This window comes from Halictus rubicundus, chromosome 2 (assembly GCF_050948215.1).
Source record: "Halictus rubicundus isolate RS-2024b chromosome 2, iyHalRubi1_principal, whole genome shotgun sequence".
Taxonomy (NCBI): Eukaryota; Metazoa; Arthropoda; class Insecta; order Hymenoptera; family Halictidae; genus Halictus; species Halictus rubicundus.
In genome coordinates, this window is record NC_135150.1 from 18,462,965 (window position 1) to 18,477,765 (window position 14,801).

Sequence of the window (14,801 nt, forward strand, 5' to 3'; positions counted from 1 at the left end):
TTTCTCCTTGAATAATGTAACAATATCCTTTGCAAAATGCGCGGTAGGCAACCCCGTATTTTCCACCGATCGAAAAATACCTTCGCGAAGAACTCCGCCGCGTCGAAAAATGATTAAAAACGCGTAAGATCGAGGTTATAAACGCGCACAAAAGTCGCAGTCGAATTCTCGCAGAAACGCGCGAATTTTCCCCGGCGAATTGATCGCATCCAGACGGATGGAACATGCTTGACACCTTTAGCTTCGGAAAAGTGGAGCGCGATCGCGGGGGATTAATTCCGATTCCATCGGGCCGGTCAGCTCGCCACCCCCTCGGCTCCGAGAGTGGGGGGTGGGGGGTTAGCGCAGAGGAACGGTTATCGTGTAGCCCGGCGACTTAACTCCCGGCAATTAATCTCCCCGCGCTAATTATTTAGCCGGTTAGCAGGAGTTCCGTGCGGCCGAACGTAGTTCCGCTATCGGATGTAGTAGGGGTAGTTCGAGAGAGAGATCGCAGGGTGGTGCGACGGGTGGAGGGTGCGGGGGGGAGTGGATGGAAGCTACGCGAGAGAGGATGGAAGCTCGACGTGGAACCGGGGGATGGTTGGGGAGAGAGAGGGTTGGTTGAGGTTCAGTCGTGCTCAGGAGGATACACGAGGGGTTGAGGCTCGCGCAAGAGTAAATTGATTAGAATTAAAGGGTTGGCTGGCAGGTGCTGCTGCCGGGTTACTACGGACCATAAGAGAGAAAGGTCGAGAGGAAGCGGGAAAGAGAGAGAGAGGGATGCATATAGCGAAGGGGAAAGAGAAGGAGAGACTGAGCGAGCGAGAGGGAGAGAGAGAGGCAAAGAGGGAGAGGATGAAAGGCAGAGGAACCGTACAGAGAACATAGAACAGAGTGACGAGGGAGGAAGGGAGCGAGGGTACAACGGTGACCACAGCCTCGACGCTGATTGGTCGAGTCAAGTTTGTGGCAAGATGGCTGGCTGCTGCCGCTGCCGCTGCTCTATCTTTCGTCTCTCTCCCTCTCCCGTCTCTCTCCTCTCTCTCTCCCGATCCCTCTCCCGTCCTCCCTAACTCCAGCTTCTTCTCCAGTTCACCTCAACCTCTTGCCTCGTCCTCGGGCTCTCTCTCCCATCGTAGTTCCCTTCTACGCGGTCTCTAAGATGCTTTATCTATGTGCCAAATAGATGTATGTACGTGTACACGCCTGTTCGAAACAATGCCGGGCGTGCAACCACCCCCCTCGCTACCAGCCACCCTTTCTGCTCCGAGCACCACACACCATCTACCTCTTACCTTCCTCGGATCCCCTTGCCCCCTGTCCTTCTCCTTGCCCTATCATCCCTTGCCTGCCAGGCTGCCTGCTTGCTTGCTTGCTTGCGTGCTCTCTCGCCTCAACCCTTACTACCCACCGCCCACGCGCCACCCCCAACCACCCCCGTCGACATCGTCACCGTTTCTGCCAACGTTCTCCGGGTCCCATCCTACCCGACTCTCCTTTTTGTGTCCCTCGTCATCGTCATCTTCCTTCTCCGCGAGTCTATCCTTTCGCTCCCCCCACCCCCTTCTCACCCTCTATACGGTTTCTCTCTTTCTCTCCCTCTTCTTTCTACCCCTTGTCACCGTCGCGTCCCATTTCCATCGTTCTCCTTCTCGCGCCCGGAGATGCTTGGTCCGCGGCCCGCACCACCCCTAGCACATCCACACCCCCTCGCTACCCCCGCCGACTCTCTCTCTCTCTCTCTCTCTCTCTCTCTCTCTCGCTCGGATACGAGAACACCGAGCCGGCCTCAAAGAGAATGCGATAATACGAAGAACTTCGACTAATGAGTTAATAGTTGGTGCCTCGCGTTACCGTCACACCGCGAGTACTTTATTCGACGTCGCCCCGGGCAACGAGATTATAACGCGACACGCGCGGCTGCCTGCGAGCGAGCAAGCGAGCGAACCAGAAACACACTGACGCAGCCGATCCGTCTCTACGTGTACACGCGTCCTCTGTGTCCGTGAGCATTTGGACACTTTGACTCGGCCCGGAAAATACGCGGAACACTGCAGCGGACAATAAAACGGAACCTGTCCGCAATAGAAATTATTCGACACTTAGGCGCGGCGACCAGACATTGCCACTGTCTGGATATTCTGGAAATTCACCCTTTATTCGAGTCATTGATGAGAAATCGACTGCGGGTCTTTATGCGTTTATAACAAAATTGAGTAGGTAAAATTTGAAGTTGTCGGAAAATTTTAGAAATTTGAACTGTCGATACGCTATTTCTCGTCTATTAAAATTAGCAAGTGAAGAAATAACATTCTACTTGATTTACATTTTTTGTAATCGATGCGGACAATTTTTATTCATGGTGATGTGTCATAGTGGCCTGGATCGAGTTGCGTCACAATTTACATTGTCATCCGAACAAAGAATAGTCTGATCACTTTTTAGACCGGTTCTAGATTTGACAATTTTTGAAATTACAAAGATGCTTTCATGAACAATGATTCAATAAATATCTTTAGGAGAGCACACATTGCAATAAGAATTTTCATTTTTATAAGGCAATATGTTCCTGTTACTTTCATAGCTCGGTACGTTTAGTGTTAAGAAACGTCATTTTCGAACAGGTGTTTCTTCACTTTTGATTCAGAAGCACATGGTGACCGGTGGCCGTCAGTCGGCGCGCGGATCTAATCGGCGTCTCGTCGACGATGAATTTTATCTCCGCCATCGGGAAATTCATTTCCAATCGGCGCGGCGTGGGGGTCGATATTGAAATCGAGGTGAGAGAGATAGCCCGCGAGAATCATTTGCCATCGAATCGGCGAGCGACGAGCGTGTTTTATTGGGAAATGGGGATGATTTAACAAGGCACTCGGTACGCCGTACTTAAAGTTGTAAAACTGGTCGGATTGAATTGGCTGCGAAGCGCACGTATCGATTGCTCGCGTTTCGAGGAGTAATTTCATCGACGCGTCGGAATTTCCTGATCCGCATTTTATTACCCGCGTCCGATATCGATCAACCCTTGTTTTGCGATTTTCGTAACGCGTTAGACACTGAACGATTCATACTAACATTTCTCAAAGAAACTTTTTGAGAGAGTTATGTTTCTTATATTCTTTTTCTGTGAATTTCAAATTAAAGATTCAAAAAATCTCCAACAAAATTAAAATACTGAGCAAGAATTGATCTCAAATAGAAAAATAAAACGTTTTATGTACTTATAAAATACAATTGATAACTAAAGTAAATATTTGAGAATCGTAAATTCCTTTTTTAGAACGATAATTATTGAATTTGACTTGTCTTTATATGAACGATATAGGGTTAATTCGTGCAAATAGAAAGATAAAACATTTTACAAATTAGCCACGAACAAATGTACAAGTGTAAGATACAATTCCAGATATCTGAAATAAATATTTGACAATTGCAGATACTATTTTTAAGTGTATAAACATTCAGTAAAATTTCGTTTGTCTCAGTAACTGTATATTCTCGGGTGGCCCAATTTCCGGAGGTGATCCGCGGGATTCGAGCGCCGGAAACAGCAATATTTACCCAGAAATCTTGTCGGGCATAGACGGGACGTTTCCCCGAAGCGAAAGAAAACCGCTCGCGGCCAGAAACGAGTTAATCCGCGGCGGGTTCTCACGGAGCGGGGCGGGCTTGCGCGAGTGCGGTCGGGTCGCGTTTAAAACAACCGGGCGCCGATAGCTGCTCCGCGGGAGAGGGTCGTTGTCGAATTTACATTTCTAATCGTGGCTAAGAAACGGCGCGTTATGGAAATTGCAAAAATAAACGGCGCGATATCAGCATATCAAACGGCCTCTTTGAGCGGCGCGGCTTCAGGAAGCGTGTCCCCGACAGCCGCGGGGCGCTTTTTAAACGCTCCGCGCCGTTCCGCTCCGCGCCGAGGAGAAAAATTCACGGAGTTCTCGAGTGTGTCGATTCGGTTGGCCGCGCGGTTGCCGCAGAGCCGCGAAACCACCCCCCACCCCCCTGTCAGGATGAAAAGAGACCGAGGAGAAAAGTGCAACCAATAATTTTATTTTTCGCGATAAAGCACGGCATCGCGTCGGCTCGGCGTTCTAGCTGCGGGGGCGGGGGCGGAGGGGTCGCGGGGGGTGGGTTAGGTCGCAGGCCGCGTATCTTTGGTAAGTAAACAGACCGCCTTATGAATTTTAAGCAGCGCGACGAGGAAAGTACAAGACCGCTTCTTCCGCCTCTTATTTAACCCTCTTTCTTCCTCTTCATCCCCCGCCCCCTCATTCTTTAACCCGCTTGTTCATAACCGAAAAATTTCACACTGTTTCACCACCGGGCTACCCACTCAACAATGACCATTATTTAAACTCCACTAGCTCATCTCAACTTTCCCTTTCTATCCGAAACAACTGCATGTCGTGTTCATTAAGTGATAAAATTTAATTTAGCAACGTAGTGACAAGGGGGTGGATGACTCTCTGCGTCGTGGGTCCACTATTTATTAACACTAGAACTACCGAGCAGTAAACGAGAATTATTATTCAAGTTTCATAGGACTTTTATGGTAACATAAGACAAAATTTGCCAAAAAAATATGTCTACAACTTCACGAATTATAAAAAAAAAATTCTGAAATCCATCATTTGGATCCATTAGAGCTAGTTGAATTAATAATAATATTTTTTGCATTTTTCAACCCTTAAATTATACCCTTATCCTTAAATTGTACATCAATTACGAAACGGGGAAACCAGTTAAATAACCATCTGAACGGATTTAAAGATATTGCGTCAATACCATAAAAAATTTCTAGTTCAATGTCCGAAACGGGTACCCGTGTGCCCGGGGATGAACGGAAGGGTTAAAAATGACGGATGGCTCGTCTTCCCGCCCCTTTCTATCTCTTCCTCGGCGCAATACGCTAATCCGATTGCAAAAAAAAAGAACAAGATCAGTAGCGGAGATTACGCTCCTTTTTCCGCTTGTTGAGCGGGACGCGAGCGGAACGGACGTTGACGAGCCACTTTTCTTCCAGCGGACCCGGTCGGTTACGCGTGTATTCGCGAGCGCGGATGCGATTAACGAGGTCTGCGAGAGCCGACCCTTTCTGCCCTTTAAACCCCGGCGGGTTCCTCTTGGCGGAATGGTCGCGAAATCATCGCGAGGTCAGTCGCTATGAAGCTGAGGAGACCTGCGGCGGTTCAACCGGGACAGATAACCGGGGGCGTCGTTTCTCATTCACGAGGGCTCCCGGAGTCTTTGAGCCCGCGCCGCCTCGTTTTAGCACTGCTTGATACGATTTTAAAGAGGTTGCTGAACTCCCGCCGCGAATTTTGCCGCCGGATGCTGATCTGCTTTCTGCCGGGGCCGATAGGTGACACGAAACCGATGCTCGATCGAACTGGGTCGATTCAGATGGTTTTTACGCTTTTAACTTGCTTTGTTAGAACTTGGAACCCGTGGACAATGCTTTGCGAATAAAAATACATTTTGCAGTGGTTTTGAATTATTTTTAGGTTAATTCTTCCATTAATACAGTGTCTTATTGTCACTCTTCCTGTTGGTAATCTATAAATGTGATTTTCAATAATTTCACAAGATCGAAAAGGAGCCTAAAAGAAATTATTAGACTTTTTCAATGAGAATAACTTGTTGGTTCACGATTGAAGTTGTTGGTGCAATTAAAAAATTGATTAGGAAATCCTCAGCTCTGAATTATAAATTTTTAAAAATTGAGAAATGGTCGCCGGATGATATCACGCTAAAATTAAATAGCATAGGTCGAAACTTTACATAGAGCGAGAAAAAAATTTCTCTTTGTATTTAATGACAATTTTTGTTCTTCCGTGCAGTATCCAGTTGTTTACCAAATTACAATCATCGTTTTTTCGGAAGATCGATCAATTATGCATCCTCAATAACAGTCGCCATTCTTCTTCAACTTCCTGCGCTATTTTTACCCCACAGAATGAAAAGATGTTAGCCAGAATCTGAATCATGTTACCACTGATTACTAATTGAATCGCTTAATACTCGAAAGCGATGTCGGGACAAGAGACGTCTTTAAATCTCCTACGGAAAAATTCCGGAAGTCCCTAACCAGATTATATCTATAGATAAATCGTGGTAAACAACAAGAATGGTTCAATCCGGAAGCTGACGGATTAAACGAACAGGAAGCCGTTGCATTTAAATGGTTGCAATTTTGACGAACTTCGTGCGCTTAAATCGAGCAAAAGCGTTCGTACGGTTTCGATAACAGTGAATCGTTTTAATTCGACTGGTAATTACGCGAGAAATATAGCTGATGGAACAATTATACTGAAGAGCGTCAGTAACTAATACTTCGGCGGCATTATTTAATTCGAATGGTCGCCGCGAAACGAAGAAATTAACCGTGCGAACGCGATACTGGAGGAAAGGGGGATCGAGATGCACGACGAAAGAGAGAGAGAGAGAGAGAGAGAGAGAGAGAGAGAGGAGGGGGGAGGGAGGAGAGACTTGCTGGGGTCTGCGTTTAATAGCCGTAGTGTTACCTCGGAGGCCTTTTGCCATTAAGAATCCCACAAGACCGTCCTCGCGGGCCCTCTCCGCCCTCCAGCCCACGTTACCCCTTTCCGCAATTCCGACATATTACACGGTGCCCTAGCAGAGTGGCTGTAATACGTGTTCGTAGCCTGGCTATAACTATACGTTGCGGAGGTATACCTCGGTACCACTAAAATCATTAGAAACACGTGCGCCATGCACCGCGCAGAATCCCGGTCCCTTGCCATTAGAATGCTTAGACGCTGTTGTATCTGGAGATCAATATCAAAACAACGCCGCATGACCGCTCGCTCTGCCGGAAAATCGGCTGAACCACCAACAAACCGATCACACAATTTTCCCCGATTTCCAACTCCCCGTGAAAAAATACCCGTTTCCGAATTTTTCCACTACTTATTACCTCCTCTTTTTCGCCCGAGGATAATCTCATTTAAAAACAAAAAATTCGGAAAATGATTTAGTGGGACATTCGAATAATTTCGATCCCGTTATTATTATAAAAATTGTATTAGAAAAATGATGATATTGTACATCTCACTGACATTTCTTCAGTGTGCCCAATATCACCCCAGCACTCCCTCAAAAGAAACCGGAGGGAGCAAGTTGCAAATGTAAACAAGGTTACAAGCTTATTAAAACAAACAGCGGATTACCTGTTGGTAGACTCAACAGTATTCATAGTCCGGACGTAATTATTTTATACAGTAACGAGCGCAACTTTCTTCTTCTCCCTTCGTAAAGGGAGTACGAAGTTTTCGTCCTCGCTGTATCTACCGCGAAAGTATTCATTTCTCACAAGTACAACGGGAGAAAAAGCCGCGGACAAAGTTCTCTGTAAACGGAATAATACCTCCGTATTCCAGCTGAAAACAGTGCTAATTATTTCAAGCAAATACAACAGTAAATCTACTCCAACAAAAAATCTACTGGGTATTAAAGAGGACTTATTGCCTCACAAAATTTATCATAAAATTAATTCCTCTTGGAAACGCCATCATAATTTCAGTAACTATAAAATTTCAATAATTGTAAATCCTGTTATTTAACCATGATAAATTAGTATTAGCACATTCCTACCGAATGCTGCATATACGAATTTTTATATTTTCCAGTCTGAAAATAAATAAATAAAATTATAACAGATGATTAAGAATTAGATGTTAACGGAGTAATTTCGAAAAGTATTGTGAATGTGTTAAAAGTACTATATTTGCGAACGAATGAAAGGCGCAAGTTATATAAATTCCTCAACACCGATCGATCTAATCTATTTTCCTCGCTTCCCTTGAAAGGTATCCACCGATCGTAATCGCAATTACCGTGCCAGGTTTCGGAATAAAAAAAAAAGGGAAAAGAAGGAGGGTAAGAAAGAAAACGCGCGGTGGCTGCCGGGGCGAGATCTCGAACTCCGGATAAGTAACGAAAATGTAAGCCCGGATCAACCTTGCTCATCCCCTTTGGCGTTGGCGTTTGACGCGACCGCTGAAATTTTTACTTCGTTCGATTTGGTCTTTCGGGGATTCCCCGCCCTCTGATTGGTGGACTCTGGCCACGCCCTGCATATAAGGGTGGCTTGCTCGCCCGAGCACTATCAACCCTTATGTATGCCCGATGTGAGTACACTTATGTGCCCGTGCATACATATGTAAGGGTGCAGATTTCGCACGTGCATATATGTACGGGAACGATATACATAGGCGTAGGAACCTGTGTACCGGGTGGGGCTCGCAAGACTGCGGATGCCAGACAGCCTGAATCTTCGATACGAACACGGTCGATTGAAACCACTCGTAATTTCACTATCGAACTGTTATCGGAAAAAGGCGCATGATACTCTTTTTGTATCGCGCGTTTGCTACGAAAAAAACTCGGCTCGACAAAAAATGTGCTTTCCTGCAGACGCGAGAAAACGTTTTTGGATTTAATCGTACGCTATTTTGACGGTAAAATTTGGGAACAGAAAGAGAAATTATGAATATGAACTAAGAAGACTTTCATAGTTTATCGAGGAATCTCTGTAGCATTTTCATACTGATCATTTCAAAATCGTGTCTTTTGCAAGTCTGTTTTTTTACCATCTTCTATGTTTAATTTCCTCAATTTGACGCTGCAACAATCGAATGGAAAAAAATGTGAAAACGATGAATAATAAATTATAAAAAGTATTAGGTTGTATTACGATGAATGTGGGTATTCGCTCCCATGCGAAATTAATAACAGTCGTATTTATGATGCTCAGATTACTGTCTCGATTGGTAATTATTCTTTATTAACCGGGGGTTGAAGAGATATTTATTATCGGTGCTGGACATTGATGAAATTACGGTGAAAGAAATGTTTGCAGTACAATTCGATAACAAGTCCCAAGAAGTTTACATCGGTAAATAATATTATCCATTGGACTGTTGGGAATTTCATTTTCATGGATGAGGAATGAATTGATCACCGGTAATATTGGAAAAGAATTACTACGGTAGCTGTAAGACAGCTTTATTCGAGGGTGGAATCGGGACGGACAATTTCATTCTTAATTCTGTTCATTATTATCCGTGTATAGGGTGCGGCAAGTAGAAACAGTGAGACGTGGCCAGACGAGCTACGTGATTCCTATCCTTACTGATGCTATCCTTCAGATGATATATTTCTTCACATAAATTCAGCCTTCTTCGAGTTGTTGACTAAAAATTTCAATACTTATTTTGTATTCGAATGAAGCTGAATAAAAATTGATGGAATCCGAAGAGAAGTTGTTAGATTATGTTGCTCGATGTAATTGTTTGCTTTTGGAATAAAATTGATATCGTTATCCGACAATTTATTTAAAAAACCCTCAATATCAGATTTTTGGACTGTTTAGCAACCATTGGTAAAGGGTTAACAATGTGCCTCGCATAAATAATTTTTGTGAAGTATTAAATTCCTCAATCACTCCTCCATAATATTCAACGAGTGATCCCCAGAAAAAAAATTATTTTACACAAAGCAACGGTGAATTGCTCGGTAAGTATAATTTACAATTATTAAAATTGCAACAGTGAATTTAGAATTCACGAGAAGTTCGTACGGATTCGTTCAAGTAACGTGAACAAATGTTTGGTTCCTGGAGGTACGTTGTCGCGTTAGAAAACGCAGAAAAGGGATTCCGGTGGGCCGTCGAAAAAGATTGCCTTCCGCGGAATTGAATGCAATAACCTGTCACTTTGCCGGAAGCGGATAGTTTTATTGGGGGGATAGTTTATATAAAATGTAGGTTTCGCCGAGGAGACGCGGAAAGAAACTTACCGACTGCGTACAGATATTACTATTTTACTCTAGACAGAGTAGAATAAGATGTCAGCCGGAATTGTCTTGGAGACAGCTAAAATAGCTTTACGTTACAAACCTTAAAAGCATGACAACGAAGACAGTCCCCGTGAATTACGCGGAATACACACGGAAGCGGCGTGGCACTAAATTCACCTCTTTCGGGATGATACGCGTTTCAGAATTAATTGCGTGCAAGTGCGAGCGCCTTTCACGACACATCGTGTAACCCCCTCCCCCACCCCAAGGTTCCCCATATTCCTTTGAATAATTCTTACTTAATTATATCACTCACAGTACTCGTCCCATCCCATTACCAAAAGAGGAATTTTATTCGACACCGCGGAAAAACCTGTATCGCCATTTTCACCAATGGTGGTTCTACGGAATTCTTCTGCGAAAGCTCAAGAAACGATTCGCTCGAGGACAATGGTTTATTTACGGTTATAGTTTTGCACGGTATGCTGCAAAAACAGCCCTATATCCTCCATTTTCCATCTCTTTTGTCTTGCCAAAGCCCGCTGTACTTGCGCGCCTTTGCATCCACTCGACCTACGTGCCAAACGGAATCTACCAGATTGCTGGGAACCTGCTGACCTGCCACTTTATTGTAACGCACAATTAAATATGTCAAGTGACTTTTTCATTATTTTACTGGTTACTGGTTACTGAATATATATTATGCACTTTTGCCGTCTAAATTTATTCTAAAGGATTCGAATTAACCTCTGACTATTTTTCGATATTATTTTTCTGCTCACAAATAATTAAAATAGGTCTACATGAATGAAATCATTTTTATTTTCGAATTTTTACAAGCTCCAAGTGAAATATTACGTAAAGGACAATTTCAAACTTGTTTATAAATAGTCTCCATATAATTTCCAATTAATGTGCTATACCTAAAAGAAGCCGCAGAAGAAGATTTTCTTAATAAACTACAACCTAAAAATAAAATGGTTAGTCTATTAAATCTTCATTATTGTAACATAAATTACAACTTGTTTTAATTTGAATAAAATACCTGATTTAATTCATGCAGTTTAGTTGGTCTACTGTCTGTACTTCTTGAAAGAGGGCGCTATAGTGTAGTTCAAGCCCCTACATCTTCAACTGCTGTGTCGATAAGGTAGCGAAGTTGGGCAAAGAAATCCCATTAGACATCCTATCTATTTCCAATACCTTCTCTGTGGTTAACATGTTTGTATTGCTTTGTTATTATATGTATTGTACTGTTAATCAAACCGTTCCTATACTACAAAGTGTATTTATACAAATTTTAAACTGTAGATACCAATTTACACAAAAATAATAGATTAATCATTTTATTTTCTACAGTTCATTAAGTTTCATTAAAAATAAGTATAATCAAATGTATGAATAATGCTGTACACCATAAAAACCGTTATTTACATTTTCCATACTATATCAAAACTCGAAAAACTAAATAAATAACATAGAAATAGTCACTTACAATTTCTGTACTGTTCCAGCATCCACAAACGTCGACAAAATATTTAATAAAACAAACACTGAGTTCAACTTCTCACTTATCATTCTACCCAATGTTTCAATCCTCCTGCGTTTCACAGATCATGAACAAACACTCGAATTACCAGCATAACAATTAATTAGAAACTGAACAAATAATTCCGGCAGTCCACAAGTTGCGCCGGATAGTTCGATCGGGTCGGCACTCGATAGTTATCGATTTGCGAGTTTCGATAGGCGGGAGGCTGTTTGAACGTAGTTCTGCGTGCGAGTAATGCGACTGGTGGGGCGCTCGCGTCAGTGCCGTGAGAGCTTCAAAACAAGATCGTGTTTGGTGGCGAGTTACTTGATTTTGTGATTGATATGATCGAGGAACACGACGAACGTGAAACAATATGCGATTCAGTGGTAAGTGGTGCGACGCGTCCAACATGATAACATAAACACTTTCCACGAAGAAGGGCTGCGAACGTAGTTACGCTGTTATTATGAAATTCTAACCTCACTTTCAGAATTCATTGGTGGAAGGCTGTCGTTTGCCGGTCAGAATGCATGGGACGGATGATTGGCGTAAGTAACACGTTCACTCTCGTATTCGCTCTGTACACGATTGTTAGTTCCCTCCGAAAACAGTCATGATTTTTGTCAAAAATCTATATGCCATTTTTTGCCAGGAGATTCTGTAGAGATGTGTGTCAATGAATCGCATTGACAATCCGTTTTGTCGGTACACAGACCCTTCGTTCACGTAGCGTTAATTACGATTTCATTGCAGGCACCAGAATCGTTATTGTTTCCGTATTGTTTCAATTCATTTTCCACATAAAATGACAAGCTTAGTTTTAGGTTATGTTTAGGCATTTTGGTTATGCACCGACTGTATACTGTTCAATGTGTCTCGATCGTCAATGAATGTTTATATTGCACAGACGTAGAGGTAGCGATTAAGGGTTTATCAAACGTGTCCTTTTATCATCCACAGCCCTCGCTGAAATCATCAGTGTTAAAGAAGTACACGGTGTCAAGTGTTATTATGTTCACTATGTAGATTGTAAGTATATAGCGACTTGCTTAAGGAGGAAGGAGATTACCAGTTACATACGTAAGCAATCATTTAATTAAATGTACAACATTTTAGTCAATAAACGATTAGATGAATGGGTTATGGAAGATTGTTTGGACACTAGGAAAGTCCAATACCCTAGACGAGATGGTACCACGCCAGGCACAGAGGCAACCACCCCTAAAAAGCAAGTGGTCAGTAGACCGCCTAGCCCTAGCAGTATTTGTAGCGAACCAGTCAATGGCCCTGCCGTATTGCAAGCAGCGTTACAAAAGAAAATGTCTAGAAAGAGAAAATCGACGTTTATAGAGAATGAGGATTCTCAGGAGGCACCGCCACAGACGCCTGGTCCCAGGCCGACTGGTTCGCTGGTTGCACATCATCACGATGACATTGTTACCAGGATGAAAAACGTTGAGTTGATAGAGCTAGGTCGTCACAGAATCAGGCCATGGTATTTTAGCCCTTACCCCCAAGAAATGGTGAATTTGTCGTGTATATATATTTGCGAGTTCTGCTTAAAGTACAGAAAGAGTCGAAAGTGTTTGGAGAGGCATCTGATCAAGTGCAATTTGCGACATCCTCCTGGCAACGAGATCTACAGGAAGGGATCGATATCGTTTTTCGAGATCGATGGTCGAAAGAACAAGAACTACGCACAAAATCTCTGCCTGTTGGCAAAATTGTTCTTGGACCATAAAACGCTTTACTACGACACAGACCCATTTTTATTCTATGTGATGACAGATTTCGACATCCGGGGGTTTCACATTGTCGGTTACTTCTCGAAGGAGAAGGAGTCGACGGAGGACCACAACGTAGCGTGTATACTGACACTGCCACCTTATCAGAGGAGAGGCTATGGCAAACTGTTGATAGAGTTCTCGTACGAGCTCTCCAAGTTCGAGGGTAAAACAGGTTCTCCGGAAAAGCCATTGTCCGATCTAGGATTGTTGTCGTACCGAAGCTACTGGGCGCACACGATACTGGACATCCTGTTGAACATAAAGCCGATAGTGGAAAACGAGAAGCCGCAGATCACGATCAACGAGATCTGCGAGCTGACGTCGATTAAGAAAGAAGACGTGATATCGACCCTACAGAACTTGAATCTCATTAATTACTACAAAGGACAATATATTGTGACGTTGAATAGGTAATTGGCTACCATAAGTCAATCAGCATCGTTAGGGAACCGGTCGGGCAGACAGACCAGTTTCGTTACAGACGTTTTAGCTTCTTTCAGTAAGCCAACGGTTTCCGCTAGCTGAGTACCTCACTGACGAACGTATTTATTCGCAGGGATATTATCGAGCAACACGCGGCCGCAATGGAAAAGAGGCAGATCAGAATAGATCCTAAGTGTCTGCATTGGACACCAAAAGACTGGAGTGTTAGGGCAAAATGGTGAAGTGACCGTTAGACACTGACAATAAGACGATCCTAATTCTGTCTTGAAATTATTTTCAGGAATCCAGGAAGTGACTGCGTATGAATTTTGTGTTAGCGAGTTGTACAGAACGAGAAAGAAACAAAAAGCAAAGCTGTACATAATATTTTCGACCGTAACGGGTCCCATGCGTTTTAATACGACTGTGTCGGGCTATTGCGCGCGATCGCAACGGCCCGAGGCGAGACACTAACGAAAAACGGAACAAAAATGCAAAAAAAGCAAAGAGACTATATAAGAAAATGGTCCACGATTATGGCACGCGCATTGTCCCGATTTACGCGACGCATCGATGGAATCGTGATTAACGGGGATATTACGCGTGCTAATTGAAAACGTGTCCGTATATATATACAGAAATATATATATATAGATATTACGCTGGCTTATGCGGCTTGAGTCAGAGAGCGACGTTTTAATATGGTGACTAGGAATTTTTTAAGACAAGTACGCATACGTATTTGTGATCGAACACGATTTGTACAGAAACTCTACGATACCGAACTTGTAGAATTGTAAATAAATCTGATTTTATAACGCGCGCGCGCATCATTCTCCGCATAAGACGATCGCGATCTAGTTTTAATGATAGCAATTTCGACCTCGACGAACAGCTTGTACAGGTGTCCCTCCTTCGAATTTTTACATTCTTCGGCCGAAAGGTAATCCGACATTTTTTCCAAGGGAAAAGAGCTTATTCTTAACGATAACGATAATCGATTAGTACAACATAGGCATCGTGTGCACGCAGACTCTTGCACAACCTCGTGCACACACGTACACACACACATACATACATACACCATACACACTATCTTTAAAAGCCATTCAAATTGTTCACCCGAGCAAAGAAAATTTGATCTTTCTCGGGAGATCAGAGAAACAATAAGTTTAATTGAACTCGCCTATTATCGCATTAAGAAGATACGGAGCTTTCGTTTCACGTTCTATTATCAGCAGCTGTGTCCGATCAAG

The 14,801-nt window shown here is 43.3% G+C and overlaps 1 protein-coding gene across 1 annotated transcript; it reads left to right on the forward strand.

Moving 5' to 3' along the window:
- The first annotated feature begins 11,612 nt into the window (after positions 1-11,612).
- On the forward strand, positions 11,613-13,853 carry Tip60 (Histone acetyltransferase Tip60). The gene is made up of 5 exons (XM_076805828.1): positions 11,613-11,721; positions 11,826-11,883; positions 12,296-12,364; positions 12,452-13,532; positions 13,679-13,853. Exons 1-5 carry the CDS (start codon positions 11,677-11,679, stop codon positions 13,785-13,787), a joined length of 1,362 nt encoding a protein of 453 aa, XP_076661943.1. The 5' UTR covers positions 11,613-11,676; the 3' UTR covers positions 13,788-13,853.
- Positions 13,854-14,801: the final 948 nt, after the last annotated feature.